At 39.4% G+C, this 20,015-nt stretch overlaps 1 protein-coding gene across 2 annotated transcripts in view; it reads left to right on the top strand.

Moving 5' to 3' along the window:
* LCLAT1 (lysocardiolipin acyltransferase 1) overlaps window positions 1-20,015 on the top strand; it is a 192,467-nt gene that overhangs the window by 46,029 nt on the left and 126,423 nt on the right. For both annotated transcript variants that reach the window (XM_082671721.1, XM_082671720.1), the window contains one exon: window positions 14,720-14,888. In XM_082671721.1, coding sequence (XP_082527847.1) covers window positions 14,724-14,888 — 165 coding nt within the window. In that variant the 5' untranslated portion in view covers window positions 14,720-14,723. The remainder of the gene's footprint in view (window positions 1-14,719; window positions 14,889-20,015) is intronic.

Genomic DNA, 20,015 nt, shown 5'->3' on the forward strand with positions numbered 1-20,015 from the left:
CTGTAAAGTAAATGGAATGGTGGTTTTGAGTGGCCTTTGTTAGGCCAAGGATTCTTAAGGGTGCCAGTGTAGTTTTAGTTTATCTAGGGTGCTTTATCATTCCTATCTCGGTGTATGTTTTGAGTGGTTTTTAATTTGTCTGTAAAAATTTACTTTTAGTTTAAAGTATGGCAAAGAGTAATTTGGCTAAGAGGTATGGGTTATTTCTACCTCAGCATTTAATCATTTAAAAAATATATATTTATTTATTCAGCTGCGGTGGGTCTTAGTTGGCGGCACGCAGGATCTTTGTTGCCATGTGTGAGATCTTCATTGCGGCACACGGGATTTAGTTCCCTGACCAGGGATTGAACCCAGCCCCGAGTATTGGGAGTGCGGAGTCTTAACTGCTGGACCACCAGAGAAGTCCCCATTTAATCATTTTTACTCTGATTATGGGATCATGGAACAACTGGCATTAGTAAGCTGACTCTTTTTGCTGTGCCTAAGCTGCTGCTTTTTTCCTTTCTCTTTCCCTCCCTCCCTTTTTTTCCTTCCTGTTTTCCTTTTACTATGTAAGTGGAAATGTTCTCTTTTTAAAACATTATATCAATAGAAAGGTCTATTCCTTTTTGACCACCATCCTTAGTTGCAGCCTCTTCTGTCTTCACTTAAGCAACCATAATAACATTGGCATGTATCATTCTAGACAGATTTATGTGTATTTACATTTATTTATATAAGCCATATAGCATAGTGTTTTTTGGGGGGGAATGTGGTCCCCCCTTCCAAAAATGGTATCATATTCTTTTTCACTTAGCAATACCTCTTGGAGAGCTGTTCATTTTAAAAATATAGCTCATTCTTTCCAGCTGGGTAGTATTTCATAATGCTGAAAGTACCACGGTTTATTTAGCCCTTCCCTCATCAGTGGACATCCACGTTTCCGATTTTTGTTGTTGTCATTACAGACAAGGCTACAATGAAACATCTTCGTACTTACAATTGAGTATTTCTCAGGGGTAGATACTGAGAAAGCATTCCTGATGTTAGGCGTTCAAAATTATAATAGCTACTTATCTGTTTGCCCCCTAAAGTTTATACTCCCCTCCAGCTATGAAGACAAAGATACTACCAAATGATTTTTAGAATATCAAAGGCAAGACTCAGACGTTTTTGTCAGTCTTTGAGAAGAAATGGTGTTTTGTTGTTTCACTTTTGCATTTTCCAGAAAATAATGAGGTTGAACTTTGTTTATTGGCTTGACCATTTGTATTTTCTTCCTATAAACTGCATATATTGAATTGGATTACTTATAAAGTATCCAGTTTAAATGATAACTTTGGGGGTAAATATTGTTGAAATATACATATAGAAAAGTGCATAAACCACAAATATACAGCTCAGTGAATTTTCATAAAGTGAATACGCCATGTGTAACGAGCATCCAAATAAGAAACAGAGTGTTGTCAAAGCCCTCGAAGCCCCCTGGTGCCCCTTGCAGTTACTCTTCCTGCTCTGCACCTCCCAGGATAACTATTATCCTTCTAATATTATAAATTAGTTTCTATGCTTTTGAATGTTAGATAAATAGAATTATACAGTATATACTCTCTGCTTCTTTCTCAGTATTAACTTTTGAATACATCTTAAGTAAAAGAATTGTATCAGTGTAGAGATCTGTGAATATTTATACAGATAATTTCTTCTCTCACTAAACTTCAGTAGATAAGTAGTGTCATTTTATATAACCCCAAATGTCTGTATACAGTTCTAAGAACTCAGGGTAGACTCCCCCACCAGGGAATTAACAGACTTGTTTACTGAATTCCAGTTGATAGTTGAAAGTTCTTTCTTCATTTTTGGGTAGAGCTAAGGTTTGACCGTATTCTGCTCTTCAGCTGTCCTGTTGTGTTTTGTCAGAATTTGTAAACTGGTTTTATTTCTTCTGAGTGCTCTGTAACTAGAATGCTGCTTAACCTTTTACTTTCTTTTTGTATCTGGGAAAGTATTATTCTCTCGTGCTGCTTCAGGAAGAATGAAACCATATAGTTTGTCCCTTTCCTGTTATTGTCTGTTGGTTTCCCAAACAGGTGCCAGAGCACCTTTAAACATTTTCCTTTTAGCTTCCCCTGGTTGCATTATAAGTGCTTAATTGATAAGCAGAGGTGTTTTAAGTTCTGTCTTTTTGGTTTATTTTTTGTTACTTGTTTCTTTTGGCGATTTGCTTATAAAGGAGTATACTTTTTTGTCTTCAGAATACCTAGAACATAAACTGTTAAATACAAATTTCTAGTGGTTTCCTGACACTATGCTTTAGTAGAGACCTAGTTTCTTTTTTTTTTTAATTAGTAAAATGTGTAAACATAAATAAGGTCACTATAGGTGACAATGTTTAAATTTATTTATTTGTTTATATTTGGCTGCTTTGGGTCTTTGTTGCTGTGCACAGGCTTTCTCTAGTTGTGGTGAGTGGGGACTACTCTTCGTTGCGGTACCCGGGCTTCTCACTGTGGTGGCTTCTCTTGTTGTGTGGAGCACGGGCTCTAGGCGCACGGGCTTCAGTAGTTGCGGTTTGCGGGCTCAGTAGTTGTGGTTAACGGGCTTAGTTGCTCCGTGGCATGTGGGATCTTCATGGATCAGGGATCGAACCCGTGTCCCCTGCATTCGCAGGGGGATTCTTAACCACTGGGCCACAGGGAAGTCCTAAATTTATTTTTAATTAATAGTCTGCTTCCTAAAAGAATTTAAAGTGATTTACAATGAAAGACATATGGCAATAATGCCAATAAGAATAAAAATATAAGATTGTAAGAGGAGAAACAGATAATAATAACCATAATCTTTGCTTCTAAAATTGGATGTTAAATTTAGCTTTGAGCCTCTGTCTTTCGGGACTTGAAAGGAAAACAAATACAGTTGTCATTGGGGAATAAAGAAGCACACCATTTCATCAGTCGACAGATGTGTTTATGTTATTAGATTCCAGAAATGAAGACATGTTCATTAAAATCAGGTCATGCAAATTAACATGCATCCAGGGATTTAAAAATGTATTGGTGGATTTAAAAGAAATTAATCAGCTTATAAACATTTCACTTATGTTTGCGAAAAAACTAAATCAGTGCAATTGTATAAGTGAAGTATTCACCTAGTTTACAAAATTAGAACGTAAAGAGCATTTGCTTAAACTATTTAAATAGTTAACAGTTAATTTCTTTCAGTTTGTGGAATAATCTCAGTAATCAGGCTATGATTGTTTTAGCTGACTGTTAAAACGTTTTCATTTTCATTGTGAAGCTATATTTTGCAATAACTATTATTATATATCTTATATATGCAGTGATTGACATTAGTGGTCACGCTCTCATCTTATGTATTTGATTTTGTCACTTGAATCAGGATGAGCATGTTGCTTATTTATTTTGGAGCAGTCTTAGAAAAATTATAAACTTGTCCCATTTATTTGTCTCCACTGATTCCCAAGGACTGCTTTTTCTGGCAGAGTATTTGATCAGGGATTATAACAAAGAGAGATCATCCTAACCTGAATTAATGTGTTCTTAAAATTTTTATAATTAAGATATCTTTAATTGTAAATTATATGTTTATTCTTTGTAAAATTAGGTAATATAGAAATATATGAATTAACAAGTGAAAGCTGTGTTTTTTCCATTTCTACCTAGGATGGTAATCCCTAAAACCGTTTTTGTTGCTGTTGCTAATGTAGCATATAATTAGAAGAGTGTATGATATACAGTGTGTGTGCAGATTGGCAAAAATTGCCGCTGATAGAATAGTCCAAAAGTCATTGTTGGTGAACATATAAATAGCCACCATACTTAAGAAATAGAATATTACCAGTACCTTTAGAAGCCTCCTGTGTGCCCCACCATGACAGCTAGTATCCTTTTATGTTGATTGTTCTTTTACTTTAAAATTTTACCTATCTATGTATCCCTATACAATTTATTTATTTATTTATTTATTGAGAACTTGAGAAGTCAGCGTAATCTATCGAACACTGCCATCAAACACTGCTGCCATCAGATAGATGAAGGCTTCTACAGGTACAGAGTCTCTGGGTGATAGTCAGACCTCAGCTTCCCAGAGGATTCACCAGACAGATCCTTTTTTAGGGGAAGGCAGTGGGCAGGTTCATGCATAAATGAGTCCTGGAAAACTACTGTGGAGGGCTGACCACAGTCAGGACTCTGCAGGTGTTGACTCTCGGGTAGGAATAATGCTTCTAAATTCACCATGCCCTCCCACCACCTCTCAGGAGTAGGTCAGAGCAGAGTACTTAGGATAGATAAAATGAGTGTCATCAGCTGATCTGGCAGCTGTGTATGGAAGAGAGAACAGGAATTTTACTAGCACATGTTCAAGAAGCCAAGTACAGATTAGAATCTGTGCCAGCTTTACCTGGGCATTCTGTTCTTGGCTCAGAAAAAGATGGTTTGTTTAGCAGCAAGGATTTTGATGATACAGCTTTCAAAGAGTCTTTCTCTTGAGTCACCCTCCCCCAGTTTGTTTAGATTGGATGCCTTCTCTGTTTTATGTATGACTGTCACCCTGGGATCTCCCTTCATGATCATTTTGGAGGTTCTCACACGTGTTGGATCTCTTGTTTCCTGTATTTCAAGTCTCCCTCAGTCTTGTTTACTCTTTTGTTTTAGCAGAGCCCGTTTTCCAATAGCTTCTTGAAAAAAGATTGTATGGGAGGTAACTTTGAGACCTTGCGATAGTGTTTTTACTATCCTTACACTTGATTGAAAGAGTGACTGGATGGAATAATTTTCTTGAGAATTTTGTAGGCATTGTTCTGTTTTCATCTTGCTTCTGGTATTGCTGCCGAGTCCAAATCCAGTCTAATTTTTGATCCTTTACATGTGACCCATTTTCATCCCCTCCAGAGGTTTTGTAGAATGTCCATCATTTCCTGTGTTTGGAAAGTTACAGCGATGTGCCCTGGTGAGCATTTGTTTTCATCCATTATCCTAGCTTTCAGTAGGCTCTGTTAATGTGGAGTGTCATGTCCTCCTGTTCTGGGGAGTTTCTATGAATTATTTTGTTGCTGATTTCCTCCCCTCCAGTTTCTCACTACTTTCTTTTTGAGGCTTATACGATTTGCCTATGAGACCTCTGTCTTGGTCCTCTAATATTCTTTCTACTTTCCATCTCTTCATCTTCTGCTTGACTTTTGGGGGGATTTCTTCAGCTTTATTGTCTAACTCTTCTGTTGAGTGTTTCATTTTTGCTAATGTTTTTACTAAACATTTGCTGTGTTTTAAACTTACAGTAGCTCTCATTCTCTGAATGTTTCCATTCTTCATTTTATTTAAAATTTTTTTCCCCACAAGTACCTACCAGATGCAGTATTTCTTGTCTTTCTGAAAATGTTAAAGATAGTTTTTTTCTCCCTGAATAGTTTCTTTCAGGTATACTTTTTTCTGTTTGTTTTGGTATCTAATGTCATGTTAAAGTGTTTTCCTCAGATGTCTCATAATCTACGCACAGTAAAAAATAGGGGACTTACAAAGAAGCTTGCATACTGGTGAGGGTTATATGAACTTTGGGCTTCACTGCAGGGTGATTAGCTGGAATTTTTATTACAGCTAATAAAAAGGGAACCACCAGTGTTTCTATATTTTCATCTTTCCTCATGGTCTGGTCAGACTCCTCAGAGAAGTGTGCTCCAGTAAGTCAGCATAGAGCTGTGCTATTCATATTCAATACAGTAGCCACGTGTGGCTATTTAAATTTTTTATTTGTTTTTTGTTTTGTCTTGTTTTATTTATTTATTTTACATCTTTATTGGAGTATAATTGCTTTACAATGGTGTGTTAGTTTCTGCTTTATAACAAAGTGAATCAGTTATACATATACATATGTTCCCATATCTCTTCCCTCTTGTGTCTCCCTCCCTCCCACCCTCCCTATCCCACCCCTCCAGGTGGTCACAAAGCACAGAGCTGATCTCTCTGTGCTCTGCGGCTGCTTCCCACTAGCTATCTGTTTTACGTTTGGTAGTGTATATGTCCATGCCTCTCTCCCGCTTTGTCACAGCTTACCCTTCCCCCTCCCCATATCCTTAAGTCCATTCTCTAGTAGGTCTGTGTCTTTATTCCTGTCTTACCCCTAGGTTCTTCATGACATTTTTTTTTTCTTAAATTCCATATATATGTGTTAGCATACGGTATTTGTCTTTCTCTTTCTGACTTACTTCACTCTGTATGACAGACTCTAGGTCTATCCACCTCATTACAAATAGCTCAATTTCGTTTCTTTTTATGGCTGAGTAATATTCCATTGTATATATGTGCCACATCTTCTTTATCCATTCATCTGATGATGGACACTTAGGTTGTTTCCATCTCCGGGCTATTGTAAATAGAGCTGCAGTGAACATTTTGGTACATGACTCTTTTTGAATTTTGGTTTTCTCAGGGTATATGCCCAGTAGTGGGATTGCTGGGTCGTATGGTAGTTCTGTTTTTAGTTTTAAGGAACCTCCATACTGTTCTCCATAGTGGCTGTACCAGTTCACATTCCCACCAGCAGTCCAAGAGTGTTCCCTTTTCTCCACACCCTCTCCAGCATTTAAATTTAAATACCATTAAATTAATAATTCAGTTCTCCAGTTGAACAAGCCAAATTTCAAGGGCTCAGTGGCCACATGTAGTTAATGGCAGCCATGTTGGACAGCACAGCTATTGAACATTTCCATCATTGCAGAAAGGTTTATTGGAGTGCACTGGACTAGGACTAAAATCTTGTTGCAGTCATTTGAAAGGTCCGTGAGGGAAGACTTTGTGGGGTCTCAGCATTCACGATTCAGTAGGTATATGGTTACTTAACCCCACAGAGCAGTTACTCCCTCAGCTGTGTGTCCCCACAGCCCAGAAACTCTGTTTTACTTTCTCAGATAAGACAAAGGCTGAAACAATATGCTTAACTCTTCATATTACTTTTATAACTCAGTATTTACTTTTTGGCCTTTAAGTCTTACTGGTCCCAGTTCTGGATTCTCCATTGCATTTTCCAGGAATGCCCCTGGTAATAGGTCTTTTTTTTTTTTTTTTTTTGCTGTACACGGGCCGCCCACTGTTGTGGCCTCTCCCATTGCGGAGCACAGGCTCCGGACGTGCAGGCTCAGCGGCCATGGTTCACGGGCCCAGCCGCTCCGCGGCATGTGGGATCTTCCCGGACCGGGGCACGAACCCGTGTCCCCTGCATCGGCAGGCGGACTCTCAACCACTGTGCCACCAGGGAAGCCCTATAGCAAGGTCTTTTGATAATAAAACCTCCAATTTATAAATCCACTATGGTACATGTGCGGTAAGTAGAACAGAGTAAAGGCCCATTGAGATTAGGATACTGGATAGTTGGCCAGATTATTACTACCTAAATGATTTGTGTTTTTTTTTTTTTGCGGCATGCGGGCCCCTCACTGCTGCGGCCCGTCCCGCCGCGGAGCACAGGCTCGGGACGCGCAGGCCCAGCGGCCATGGCCCACGGGCCCAGCCGCTCCACGGCATGCAGGATCCTCCCGGACCGGGGCACGAACCCGTGTCCCCTGCATCGGCAGGCGGACTCCCAACCACTGTACCACCAGGGAACCCCTGATTTGTTTTTTTGGCACTAGTTTTGCAATATTCAAATTTCAACATTGAGTTTCATCAAAGTTACAGATTACTTACATGTCATGAACCTTTGGGTTGTTCATGAATATGAATCTGTAGGTGTTAAGTACGTAAATACCGAGAGCCTTTTGTAAAGTGCCTGGCAAATATTAGGTGCTCAAAATTTGAGGGAATTGTTCCTGACTTCCTCACCTGTGAGCATCCTGGTTAAGTGGCGTGGTCACGATCATCAGGCTGTTGAGAGGTGGAACTGGATCAGGTGCTCCTGGTTCACAGACTTCTTTGATACCAGCATCTGTCAATGCTGGATTTTTGCTGACAGTCTCATGCACCGTTTTAGAGGGCAGAGAAGCTCTTTGCTCTTAATCAGTATACAGGTTGGTTTTATTGAGTCCAGGCTTATCTACACCATGTCACTTTTGACATTTATTCTAAAACATGAGTCATACGCCTTAGGTTTTTTCCACCCATGGTGACATGCTCAAGGTGGTATTCTTGTCTATCCTGCCCTGGGTGTGTGCACTTTGTCTTTAGGACCAGGGTCTTCTTGATTTCTTGCAGCTCCCCGATGTGTACCCTATACCTCATTAATACATAATGAGTTACAGTTCCTTGTTTAAGCCATGCTGTTTCAAATTTCTGTGACTCTACATGTTCTTTTTGTTTTTTGTTTTAAATTTATTTATTTATTTGTTTTTATTTTTGGCTGTGTTGGGTCTTCGTTGCTGTGCGCCGGCCTTCTCTAGTTGCAGCTAGCTGGGGCTACTCTTCGTTGTGGTGCGTGGGCTTCTCATTGTCGTGGCTTCTCTTATTGCGGAGCATGGGCTCTAGGCACGCGGGCTTCAGTAGTTGTGGCATGTGAGCTCTAGAGCGCAGGCTTAGTAGTTGTGGAGCACTGACTTAGTTGCTCTTAGTTGCTCTCCGGCTTAGTTGCTTAGATGTGGGATCTTCCCGGACCAGGGTTTGAACCCGTGTCTCCTGCATTGGCAGGCGGATTCTTAACCACTGTGCCACCAGGGAAGCCCTACATGTTTTTTTTTATTGTCTGGAGTAATCTCTCCTCTCCCGCAATTTCTGATCCTCTAAGTGTCTAACAGCTTCTTTAATCCCTTTTAGCAGAGCTCATCTTGCCTTGGTTTGACCTATCCTTAACACCTGTTACATACCTCTATTACAGTATGTATCATACCAAACTGCAGTCGTTCCTTAACACACTTAGCTTCCCTCCTAGACTATGAGAGCAATGCTTGTTAATACTTGAATTGTTATGTGAATTTAAAAACTAAGGAAATTTTATGAAGTAAAACGTCTTTCCTTCCTGAGCAAGGAACTGTAAGTATCCCTAATACAGTCCCTTAATCCTTGTCAGGGAGTATCCTCCTACATTGTCATACTCTAGGAATAATATATGCAACTGAACAAGAGTCCAGGTGGGCTCTGTTTTGGTTCCTGCCTTTGCTTGGCATTGTAGTCATTGGAACCACAGATGGTTAGACAAGGGCAAGCATCAGAATCAGAATCATATTATGAGCTAGGAAGTTAGTGGGTAAGAGATCTTAACTCATTGTGAAGGGACAGTGGTCTTAAGGGGAAAAGTTCCTGGGTTACACTGAAGTAGGCATAGCTTTTTAAGAAGATCTACAGTTTAGTTCTATGTATCTGTACTCGGCAATAAAATGGCTATGCCATTTTAAAACGATGATTATTTCTTTTCCAAATGGCTTTTATTTTTTGAGAACGCTATCAGTATTATACAAAGAATGCACAGAAATATTAAATTACGGTGTTTGTGATTACCTTTGCAGTGATGTGGCCCTTACTTTAAAGGATTTTAAAAGATTAGGTGGTTCATTTACCAGTTATTTAACCAGATTTCTTTCCAGCAGAAGCTGGCAACCCCCATCCTCAGCTCTCCCCAAGTTTTTGTATGCTATATGTTAAGTACTAGGGAGTGTTAAGAAAAGACGTTAGATTTCCTCACTAAGTTCCTATAAACTTCACTAACATTCAGAATAATTTTTGCATGAGATATTAAAAATTTAGTTTAGATTTATGACATCTTGATTTTGTATAGTGTTTAAAGTGTGTGTGTTTAATTACAAAAGAAGTATGTGCTTGAAAAAGAACATAATGTTGAATTTTAGACTGAGCATGGACTCTGACACCAAATTACCTGGATTCACATCCCAGCTCTGCCATTTACTAGCTGTATAATCTTGAGCATATTACTTGCCCACTTTGTGCCTCAGTACCCTTATATATAAAGTGTGGGGTAATGAAAATACCTACACCATGGGATTATTGTATTAAGCAGGTTCACACGTTTAAAGTATGTGAAACAGTGCCTGGCGTATTCTAAAAGCTTGACATAGTTTAGATGTCATTATAATTGAAATAATCCAAACGTGTAGAATTCCCCAGATCATAAGAGCTTAATGAATATTCTATCAGATTTCATCTCACATAGCATAATCTTTTTAATTTAGTTCTTAATCTGCATACAGTAAAAATCAGTAAATATACGTTTTGTGAGCTTCAACAAATGCATAGTCTTGTAACCGTCACTGCAATTGGGAAATAGAACAGTTTCCTCAACCCCTAAAACTTCCCTTGTGCTGCCCCTTCACAGTCAAACACTCCCCCTACCCCTAACCTTTTGACAACCACTGATCTGTTCCCTCCGTATAGTTTTGCCTTTTCCAGAATGTCATATAAATGAAAACATACAGTTAAAAAGAAATCATGCCTTTTGAGCCTGGCTTCCTTCACTCAGCATAATGCATTTGACGTTAACCCCAGATGTTGCATGTATCAGTCATATGTTTTTTCACTGCTGAGTAGTATTCCTTTCTATGGATATGTTAGAATGTGTTTATCCCCTCACCCGTGACTGACATTTGGGTTGTTTCTAGTTTTTTGCAATTATGAATAATCCTGCTGAAAACAATTGTGTGCAGGTTTGTGTGTCAACGTAAGTTTTCAATTTGTCCTGGATATTCAGTAGTGGGATTGCTGGGTTATATCGTAAATGTACATTTAATATTTTAAGAAACTGTAAAGCTGTTTTCCAATGTGGCCATACCATTTTGCGTTCCCACCAGCAATACGTGTGAGTTCTGGTTGCTCTGCATCCTTACCAGCACTTGGTTTAGCCAGTTTTTGGTTTTTTAAAATTTTATTTATTCTAAATAAGCATGTAGTAGCATAGTTCTTAACCAAGTTTTCTATCAAATCCTTGAGACTTGGAAGAAGAGAGAGAACAGGGCTAGATTAAATGCAGAGTTCATAAGGAGGGGCTGGAGAGACTGTTAGGTTTGTAAGAGCTTGGTATGTCTGTCATGTTCACTGTTGTATCCCCAAATAACTGGCACTGGGCCTGACACACAGTAGGAATCTCTTTGCATGTTTATTGAATCACTGTACACATGATTGAGAGGTTAGGGAAGAAACAGAAGTAGGATGGAAAAGTAATTTTAGATGAGACTTGGTTTGAGTAATCCCAGTATATTCACGTGACGCATCTCTTAACTCTTCTGGTCCTTAGCTTCATCGCTGTAAATTGAAAAGATTCTGTTAGATGATACCTAAGCTCCTTTAACTATAATTTTTTTCCTTTTAATGACATCGAATGAGAAGTAGTTCAGTAAGTGAGGAAGAAGCATGTCAGAGCCTTTGATGGGGAAGTAGTTGTATATGGATGTAATGTGAAGTATAGCCCTTCAGGGAGTTGAGGGGTGAGTATCTAAACAGAGAGCTAGCTAATGACAGAAACGAACAGTAGATTTAAAAAAAGGTAGTTACAGGGGGGTTTTCAAATCGAGTAGTAGCATTGCAGGGATATTTTGGGGGCAGGGGTTATGAAAGGAAATAGGGGTTGAGAATACTAAATTCAGCAGCTCTTTTTAAATTATTACTTTAGACTGGACAGAAGTGGCCTATAGTGTCTTTTAATGCAAAGAGGAGGAGCTGAGCCTCAGAGAAAGCAAAGCCAAGGCTGTGTAGCACTACAGACCATCCTGGGCCCTGTGTGAGCAAATTGTTTGGCTACTGTTTTCCAGTGTGCTTTTTCTGCACCCTCACTCCCTCAACCCGCTTCTTAGAAGTTCCGATCTAGAGTTTAGCAGAAAGCCAGTTCTTAGCAGATACTTGTTCTGTTTGTACTTTGAAGGATTTTGTGTATAACACTGTCAAGTATTGGTAGAGATTTAAAAATATACCAAATATGCAGAAAAACTTGATTCGGTGTAAGAGACTTGACCTGTTTTGTTTGTCTGACTGACATTTTTTAAAGCACCATGACATTTGAAATTTTATTTCTTTTTCCTGTTGTGATTGTTTTCAAATATTCAGAGGTCTTAATTGCTGAAATACCTTTTTAAAAAAAATTTATTTTACTTATTTTATTTTTGGCTGCGCTGGGTCTTCATTGCTGCGCGCGGGCTTTCTCTAGTTGCGGCAAGCGGGGTCTCCTCTTTGTTGCAGTGCACGGGCTTCTCATTGTGGTGGCTTCTCTTGTTGCGGAGCATGGGCTCTAGGTGCACTGGCTTCAGTAGTTGTGGCACGCAGGCTCAGTAGTAGTGGTGCATGGGCTTAGTTGCTCCGTGGCATGTGGGATCTTCCTGGACCAGGGCTCGAACCTGTGTCCCCCGCGTTGGCAGGTGGACTCCTAACCACTGCACAACCAGGGAAGCCCTGAAATACCTTTTTTTAATATATAAATTTTAAGGCCATTATTGTTACCATGGTTTTAATGTTTCCCACGGTTTTATTATCCTGAAGCAAACCATGTTTTTGCTCTAATAGAGTTTAGGTTGTAAAATCAAATGTTTGATTATTCATTTTAGAGTGTGCTTCCAACAGTTTATTTTTAAAACATCAATATTTTGTTCATCTGGTTATGAGGACCCTCAAAAGTAATCCATTGGCAAATAATTAAGAAAGTGAGTGAGGAGTCTGACTTCTACTTAATCTTTCAGCTCATAAAGACCAAATGCCCAAAGATATTACTTTTAGGTTCTAATGTAAAGAATTAATATTTCTAGATTTAACAAATTCTTTTTTAGTGCACTCTGTAAAATTGCCATCACTTTCAGGCACAGTCACCCTTAGGAAGCTGTTCTGCAGTTCTTAGTCCATTAAATCTACTTGTTAGACCTGTAGGTCATGTAAGAGATAAAAAAAAAACGAACTCTGGAATATTTTAAAATTTTGCGTTGGATAACGTCTTGGAAAAGAAAATATACAGTTTTATGTTAATACTAATAAGTAGAACAAAAAGCAAGGCTTTTTAAACAGCTTTTTTCTTTTTTTGGGGAAGTCAGTTGAGAGTCTCTCTTTTTTTTCTTTATTTCAATTTAAAAAAAGAGAAAAGTTGATTTTATAATGTGTTAGTTTCTGCTATACAGCAGAGTGATTCAGTTATACATATATGTATTCTTTTTCATATTCTTTTCCATTATGGTTTATTACAGAATATTGAATTTAATTCCCTGTGCTATACAGCAAGACGTTGTTTACCTTGTTGTTGTACTGCTAATCCAAAACGCCTACCGCTTCCCTCCCCCACCCCCTTTCCCCTTTGGTAAACATAAGTTTGTTTTCTATGACTGAGTCTGTTTCTGTTTCATAAATAAGTTCATTTGTGTCATATTTTAGATTCCATGTATAAGTGATAGCATATGGTATTTGTCTTTCTGATTTACTTCACTTAGTATGATAATCTCTAGGTCCATCCATGTTGCTGTAAATGGCATTATTTCATTACTTTTTATGACTGAGTAGTACTCCATTTTGTATATATAACTCATCTTCTTTGTCTGTTCATCTGTCAGTGGACATTTAGGTTGTTTCTGTGTCTTGACTGTTTTAAATAGTACTACTGTGAACACTGAGGTGCACATATCTTTTCGGATTTTGGTTTTCTCTGGATAAATGCCCAGGAGTGGGATTGCTTGATCATATGGTAGCTCTATTTTTAGTTTTTGAAGGAACCTCCATACTGTTTTCCATGATGGCTGCACCAATTTACATTCCCACCAACAGTGTAGGAAGGTTCTCTTTTCTCCACATGCTCTCCAGCATTTGTTTCAGTGGCCATTCTGACCAGTGTGAGGTACCTCATGGTAGTTTTGATTTGTATTTCTCTAATAATTAGTGATGTTGAGCATCTTTTCATGTGCCTATTGAGAATCTGTATGTCTTCTTTGGAGAAGTATTTATTTAGGTTTTCTGCCCATTTTTTGATTGGGTTGTTTTTTTGTTATTGAATTGTATGAGCTGTTTGTATATTTTGGTAATTAAGGCCTTGTCAGTCAAATTGTTGGCAGATATTTTCTCCCATTTGTAGGTTGTCTTTTCGTTTGTTTGTGGTTTCCTTTGCAATATAAAAGCTTATAGGTTTGATTAGTTCCCATTTGTTTATTTTTGCTTTTATTTCTGTTGCCTTGGGAGACTGACCCAAGGAAACTAAGGAAACATTGCTAAGTCAGGGAATGTTTTGCCTGTGTTCTCTTCTAGGAGTTTTATGGTGTCATGTCCTATATTTAATCCATTTTGAGTTTATATTTGTGTATGATGTGAGGGTATGTTCTAACTTCATTGATTAACGTGTGGCTGTCCAGCTTTCCCAGCACCACTTGCTGAAGAGATTGTTTTTTCTCCATTGTATATTTTTGCTTGCATTGTCAAAGATTTTTGTTTTTTGTTTTTTTTGGCTGCACCACCTGGCATGCAGAACCTTAGTTCCCCAGCCAGGGATCCAATCTGTGCCCCCTGCAGTGGAAGCACAGAGTCCTAGCCACTGGACCATCAGGGATTTCCTGTCGAAGATTAATTGACCATAGGTGTGTGGGTTTATTTCTGGGCTTTGTATTCTGTTCCATTGATAAATATATCTGTTTTGGGGGAGAGTATCCATTTCTAATGTTCTGACTTGTTAGACCTGTAGGTCATGTAAGAGGGCATTCAAGCTCATATTCTTTATCAGGGCCTATTCTGTAGCCCTATAATTAAAGATTATTACATGTATCATTCTGAAATTGAATTTGGACAGTTACAGTAACAAAATATATCGATTTTTTTTTTGTGTCTTTCAGAATCATGGTGTCATGGAGAGGGATATACTTTATACTCACTCTGTTTTGGGGAAGCTTTTTTGGAAGCATTTTCATGCTGGGTCCCTTTTTACCTTTGATGTTTATAAACCCATCTTGGTATCGCTGGATCAACAACCGCCTTGTGGCAACCTGGCTCACGCTACCTGTGGTAAGTTAAACAGCAGAGAAAGAGACCATACCAAAGAGACCGTACCAAAGTGACCATACCAAAGTGGCCTAGCCTATTGATTTGTATTTTGTTAGAGTCAGATTTAGTCAAATATTAGAAGAAACATTCGTGTTACATAAGAAGCACATTAGTTTTTGTATTTCCCCCTTTAAATGAAAGAGAGAAATGAAGTAATTCGTGTCCTTGAGATAAAATATGTATTTAAGGGCTATATTCCAAAGTTGAGTTTCTTCCATATTCCTAATGAATTTTATTTTCCTTCATTGGGGTATACTTCAGTAAAATGCAAAAATCTAAAGATGCAGACTGAAGAGTTTTTACATTGTTAATTTTATATTGCATTTCCGTTTATTGTATTTATTTATTTATTTCTATTTATTTATTTTATTTTTGGCTGCATTGGGTCTTTGTTGCTGCGTGCAGGTTTTCTCTGGTTGTGGCAAGCGGGGGCTACTCTTCATCGTGGTGTGCGGGCTTCTCATTGCGGTGGCTTCCCTTGTTGCGGAGCACGAGCCTTAGGCACATGGGCTTCAGTAGTTGTGGCACACAGGCTCAGTAGTTGTGGTTCACAGGCTCTAGAATGCAGGCTCAGTAGTTGTGGCACACGGGCTTAGTTGCTCTGCAGCCTGTGGGATCTTGCCAGACCAGGGCTTGAACCCGTGTCCCCTGCATTGGCAGGAGGATTCTTAACCACTGCACCACCAGGGAAGCCCTATTCTATTTTATTTTGTATTTCTCATGCTGCTTCTTTTTTTTGGTCTTATTTATTTATTTAATATACATGTATCTATTCTTTTTCAAATTCTTTTCCCATTTAGGTTATTACAGAATATTGAGCAGAGTTCCCTGTGCTATACAGTAGGTCCTTGTTGGTTATCTCTTTTAAATATAATGTATGTATATGTCAATCCCAAACTCCCAGTTTATCCTCTCCCCCCCACTCCTTCCCCTTTGGTAACCATAAGTTTGTGAGTGTGTTTCTGGATAAGTGCATTTGTATCTTTTTTTTTTTTTTTAAGATTCCGCATACAAGCAATATCATATGATATTTGTCTTTCTCTGTCTGACTTACTTCACTTAGTATGATAATCTCCAGGTCTATCCATGTTGTTGCAAATGGCATTATTTCATTCTTTTTAATGGCAGAGTAATATTCCATTGTATGTATGTACCACATCTTTATCCATTAATCGGTCAACGGACATTAGGTTGCTTCCATGTCTTGCCTATCATAAACAGTGCTGCAATGAACATTGGGGTGCATGTATGCTTTTGAACCATAGTTTTATCCAGATATATGCCCAGGAGTGGGATTGCTGGATCATATGGTAGTTCTGTTTTTAGTTTTCTAAGGACGCTCCATACTGTTTTCCATAGTGGCTCTACCAATTTACATTCCCGCTAACAGTGTAGGAGGCTTCCATTTTCTCCACACCCTCTCCATCATTTATTGTTTGTAGATTTTTTGATGATGGCCATTCTGATCGGTGTGACGTGATATCTCATTGTAGTTTTGATTTGCATTTCTCTAATAATTAGCAATGTTGAGCATCTTTTCATGTGCCTCTGGGCCTGTGTTTCCTTACTGATTTTCTGTCTGGATGATCTGTTCATTGTTAAAAGTGGGGTGTTAGAGTCCCCCACTATTATTGTGTTACTGTCGATTTCTCCTTTTATGACTGTTAGCATTTGCCTTATATATTGAGGTGCTCCTATGTTGGGTGCATATATACTTGTAATTGTTATTTCTTCTCGGATTGATCCCTTCATCATTATGTAGTGTCCTTCTTTGTCTCTTGTAACAGTCTTTATTTTAAAGTCTTTTTGTCTGATATGAGTATTGCTACTCCAGCTTTCTTTTGATTTCCATTTGCATGGAATACCTTCTTCCATCCCCTCTCTTTCAGTCTGTATGTGTCCCTAGATCTGAAGTGGGTCTCTTGTAGACAGCAAATATACGGGTCTTGTTTTTGTATCCATTCAGCCTTTGTCTTTTAGTTGGAGCATTTAACCCATTTACATTTAAGGTAATTATCTATATGTACGTTCCTGTTACCATTTTCTTTATTGTTTTGGGTTTGTCTTTGTAGGTCTGTTTCTTCTCTTGTGTTTCTTGCCTAGAGATGTTCCTTTAGCATTTGTTGTAAAGCTGGTTTGGTGGTGCTTATTAATTCTCTTAGCTTTTGCTTGTCTGTAAAGCTTTTGATTTCTCTGTTGAATATGAATGCGATCCTTGCTGGGTAGAGTAATCTTGTTTGTAGGTTTTTCCCTTTCGTCACTTTAAACATATCCTGCCACTCCCTTCTGGCCTGCATAGTTTCTGCTGAAAAATCACCTGATAACCTTATGGGGATTCCCTTGTATGTTATTTGTTGCTTTTCCCTTGGTGCTTTTAATATTTTTTCTTTGTATTTAATTTTTGACAGTCTTTTGGTTGAGGTATTTAATCCATTTAAGTTTAAGGTAATTATCAATATGTATGTTCTTACTGCAATGTTGTTTTTTGTTTTTGTAGGTTTTTTTTCATCCCTTCCTCTTTTGTTCTCTTCTCTTAGGCTTTTATGACTAATCTTAGTGTTGTGTTTGGATTCCTTTTTCTTTTTTGTGTGCGTATCTATTGTAGATTTTTGGTGTGTGTTTACCACGAGGTTTTGAATAGCACTCTGTATATAAAAAGCATTGTTTTAATTTGCTGGTCTTTTCATTTCAAATGCATTTTCAATAGCCTGTATTTGTACTGTCATCTTCTCATGATTGCTGGGTTTGATATCATATTTGTGTGTGGATGGTTTCCTACCTTTACTTCATGTTTGCCTTTACCGTTGAGGTTTTCCACTCGTAATCTTCTTGTTTTTAGTTGTGGCTTTTTCTTTTCCAGCTAGAGAGGTTCCTTCAGCATTTGTTGCAAAGGTGGTCTGGTGTTGCTGAATTCTCTTAGCTTTTGTTTGTCTGTAAAGCTTTTGATTTCTGTTGCATCTGATTGAGAGCCTTGTTGGGTAGAGTATTCTTGGTTGTAGGTTCTTCCCATTCATCACTTAAAATATTGTATATCATGTCACTCCCTTCTGACCTGCAGAGTTTCTGCTGAAAAATCAGCTGATAACCTTACAGGATTCCCTTGTATGTTACTTGTTGCTTTTCTCTTGTTGCTTTTTTTTTTTCGGTACACGGGCCTCTCACTGCTGCAGCCTCTCCCGTTGGGGAGCACAGGCTCCGGACGCGCAGGCCCAGCGGCCATGGCTCATGGGCCCAGCCGCTCTGTGGCATGTGGGATCCTCCTGGACCGGGGCATGAACCTGCGTCCCCTGCATCGGCAGGCGGACTCTCAACCACTGCGCCACCAGGGAAGCCCCTCTTGTTGCTTTTTATATTTTTTGTCTTTAATTTTTGTCAGTGTGATTACTATGTGTTCCTCCTTGGGCTTATCTTTGTGCTTCCTGGACTCGGGTGACTGTTTCTTTTCCCAAGTTAGGGAAGTTTTCAGCTATTATCTATTCAAATATTTTCTCAGGCCCTTTCTCTCTCTCTTCTCCTTCTGGGATCCCTATAATGCGAATGTTGGTGCATTTAATATTGTCCCAGAGGCCTTTTAGACTGTTCTCGTGTGTCCTCATTTCTTTTTATTCCTTTTTCTTTATTCTGTTCCACGGCATTGATTTCCACCATTCTGTCTTCCAGCTCATTTATCTGTTATTCTGCCTCATTTATCCTGCTATTGATTCTTTGTAGCTTTTTTTTTTTGCTGTACGCAGGCCTCTCACTGTTGTGGCCTGTCCTGTTGCGGAGCACAGGCTCCGGACACGCAGGCTCAGGGGCCATGGCTCACGGGCCCAGCCACTCCGCGGCATGTGGGATCTTCCCGGACCGGGGCACGAACCTGTGTGCCCTGCATTGGCAGGCAGACTCTCAACCACTGCGCCACTAGGGAAGCCCCTTTGTAGTGTATTTTTTATTTCAGTTATTGTTCATCTGTGTGTTTATTCTTTATTTCTCCTAGGTCTTTGTTAAATATTTCTTGCATCGTCTAGATCTGTGCCTCCATTCTCTTTCTGAGATCTTGGATCATCTTTACTATCATTGCTCTGAATTCTTTTCAGGTAGATTGCCTATCTCCACTTCACTTTGTTTTTCTTCTGGGATTTTATCTTGTTCCTTCATCTGGGACATATTCCTCTCTCATCCCATTTTGTCTAACTTTCTGTGATTGCAGTTTCCATTCTTGCTTCTACTGTCTGGCCCCTGGTGGATGATGCTGTCTGAGAGGCTTATGCAGGTTTCCGGGTGGGATTGACTGGTTCCTGCACACTGGTGGGTGGAGCTGTGTCTTGTACTTCTGGGGGGCAGGTCTGTGTCAGGGGGTGTGTTTATCTGGCAGCTGTGTGCTCAGGAATACTTTAACTAGCCTGTCTCCTGATGGGTGGGGCTGCATCTCCACACCCCCCCCCCACCCTTGTTTGTTTGGCTTAAGGTATCCTATCACTGGAGCCTACAGGCTGTTGGTAGGGCCAGGTCTTGGTCATAAAATGGTGGCCTCCAGGAGGGCTCACGTCAATGAGTACTCCCCAGAACTATCGCCACCAGTGTTTTTGTACCCGAGGTGAGCCACAGTGTGTCCCCTCCTTTGCAGGAGACCCTCTAATACCAGCAGGTAGGTCTGGCCCAGGCTCTTATGGGGTCACTGCTTTTTTCCCTGGGTCCTGGTGCACACGAGACCTTGTGTGAGCCCTCCAAGAGTGGAATTTCTGTTTGCCCCAGCCTTGTGGAATCCCTCCTTTCAAACCCTGCTGGCCTTCAAAGCTGGATTCTCTGGGGCCTCCTTCTCCTTTTGCCAGACCCACAGGCTGGGGAGCCTGATGTGGGGCTCAGAATTTTCACTCCTGTGAGAGAACTTCTGTGGTATAATTATTTTCCAATTTGTGGGTTGCCCACCCAGCAGGTATGGGATTTGATTTTATCGTGTTTCCGCCCGTTCTACTGTCTCGTTGTCGCTCCTTTGTCTTTAGATGTAGGATATCTTTCTTGGTAGGTTCGAGTGTTTTTTTTGGTTGATGATTGTTCAGCAGTTAGTTGTGGTTTTGGTGTTTTGTAAGAAGAGGTGCACTCATG

The sequence above is a fragment of the Grampus griseus genome (genome assembly GCF_964374135.1).
Source record: "Grampus griseus genome assembly, chromosome: 15".
In the NCBI taxonomy this organism is placed as follows: domain Eukaryota; kingdom Metazoa; phylum Chordata; class Mammalia; order Artiodactyla; family Delphinidae; genus Grampus; species Grampus griseus.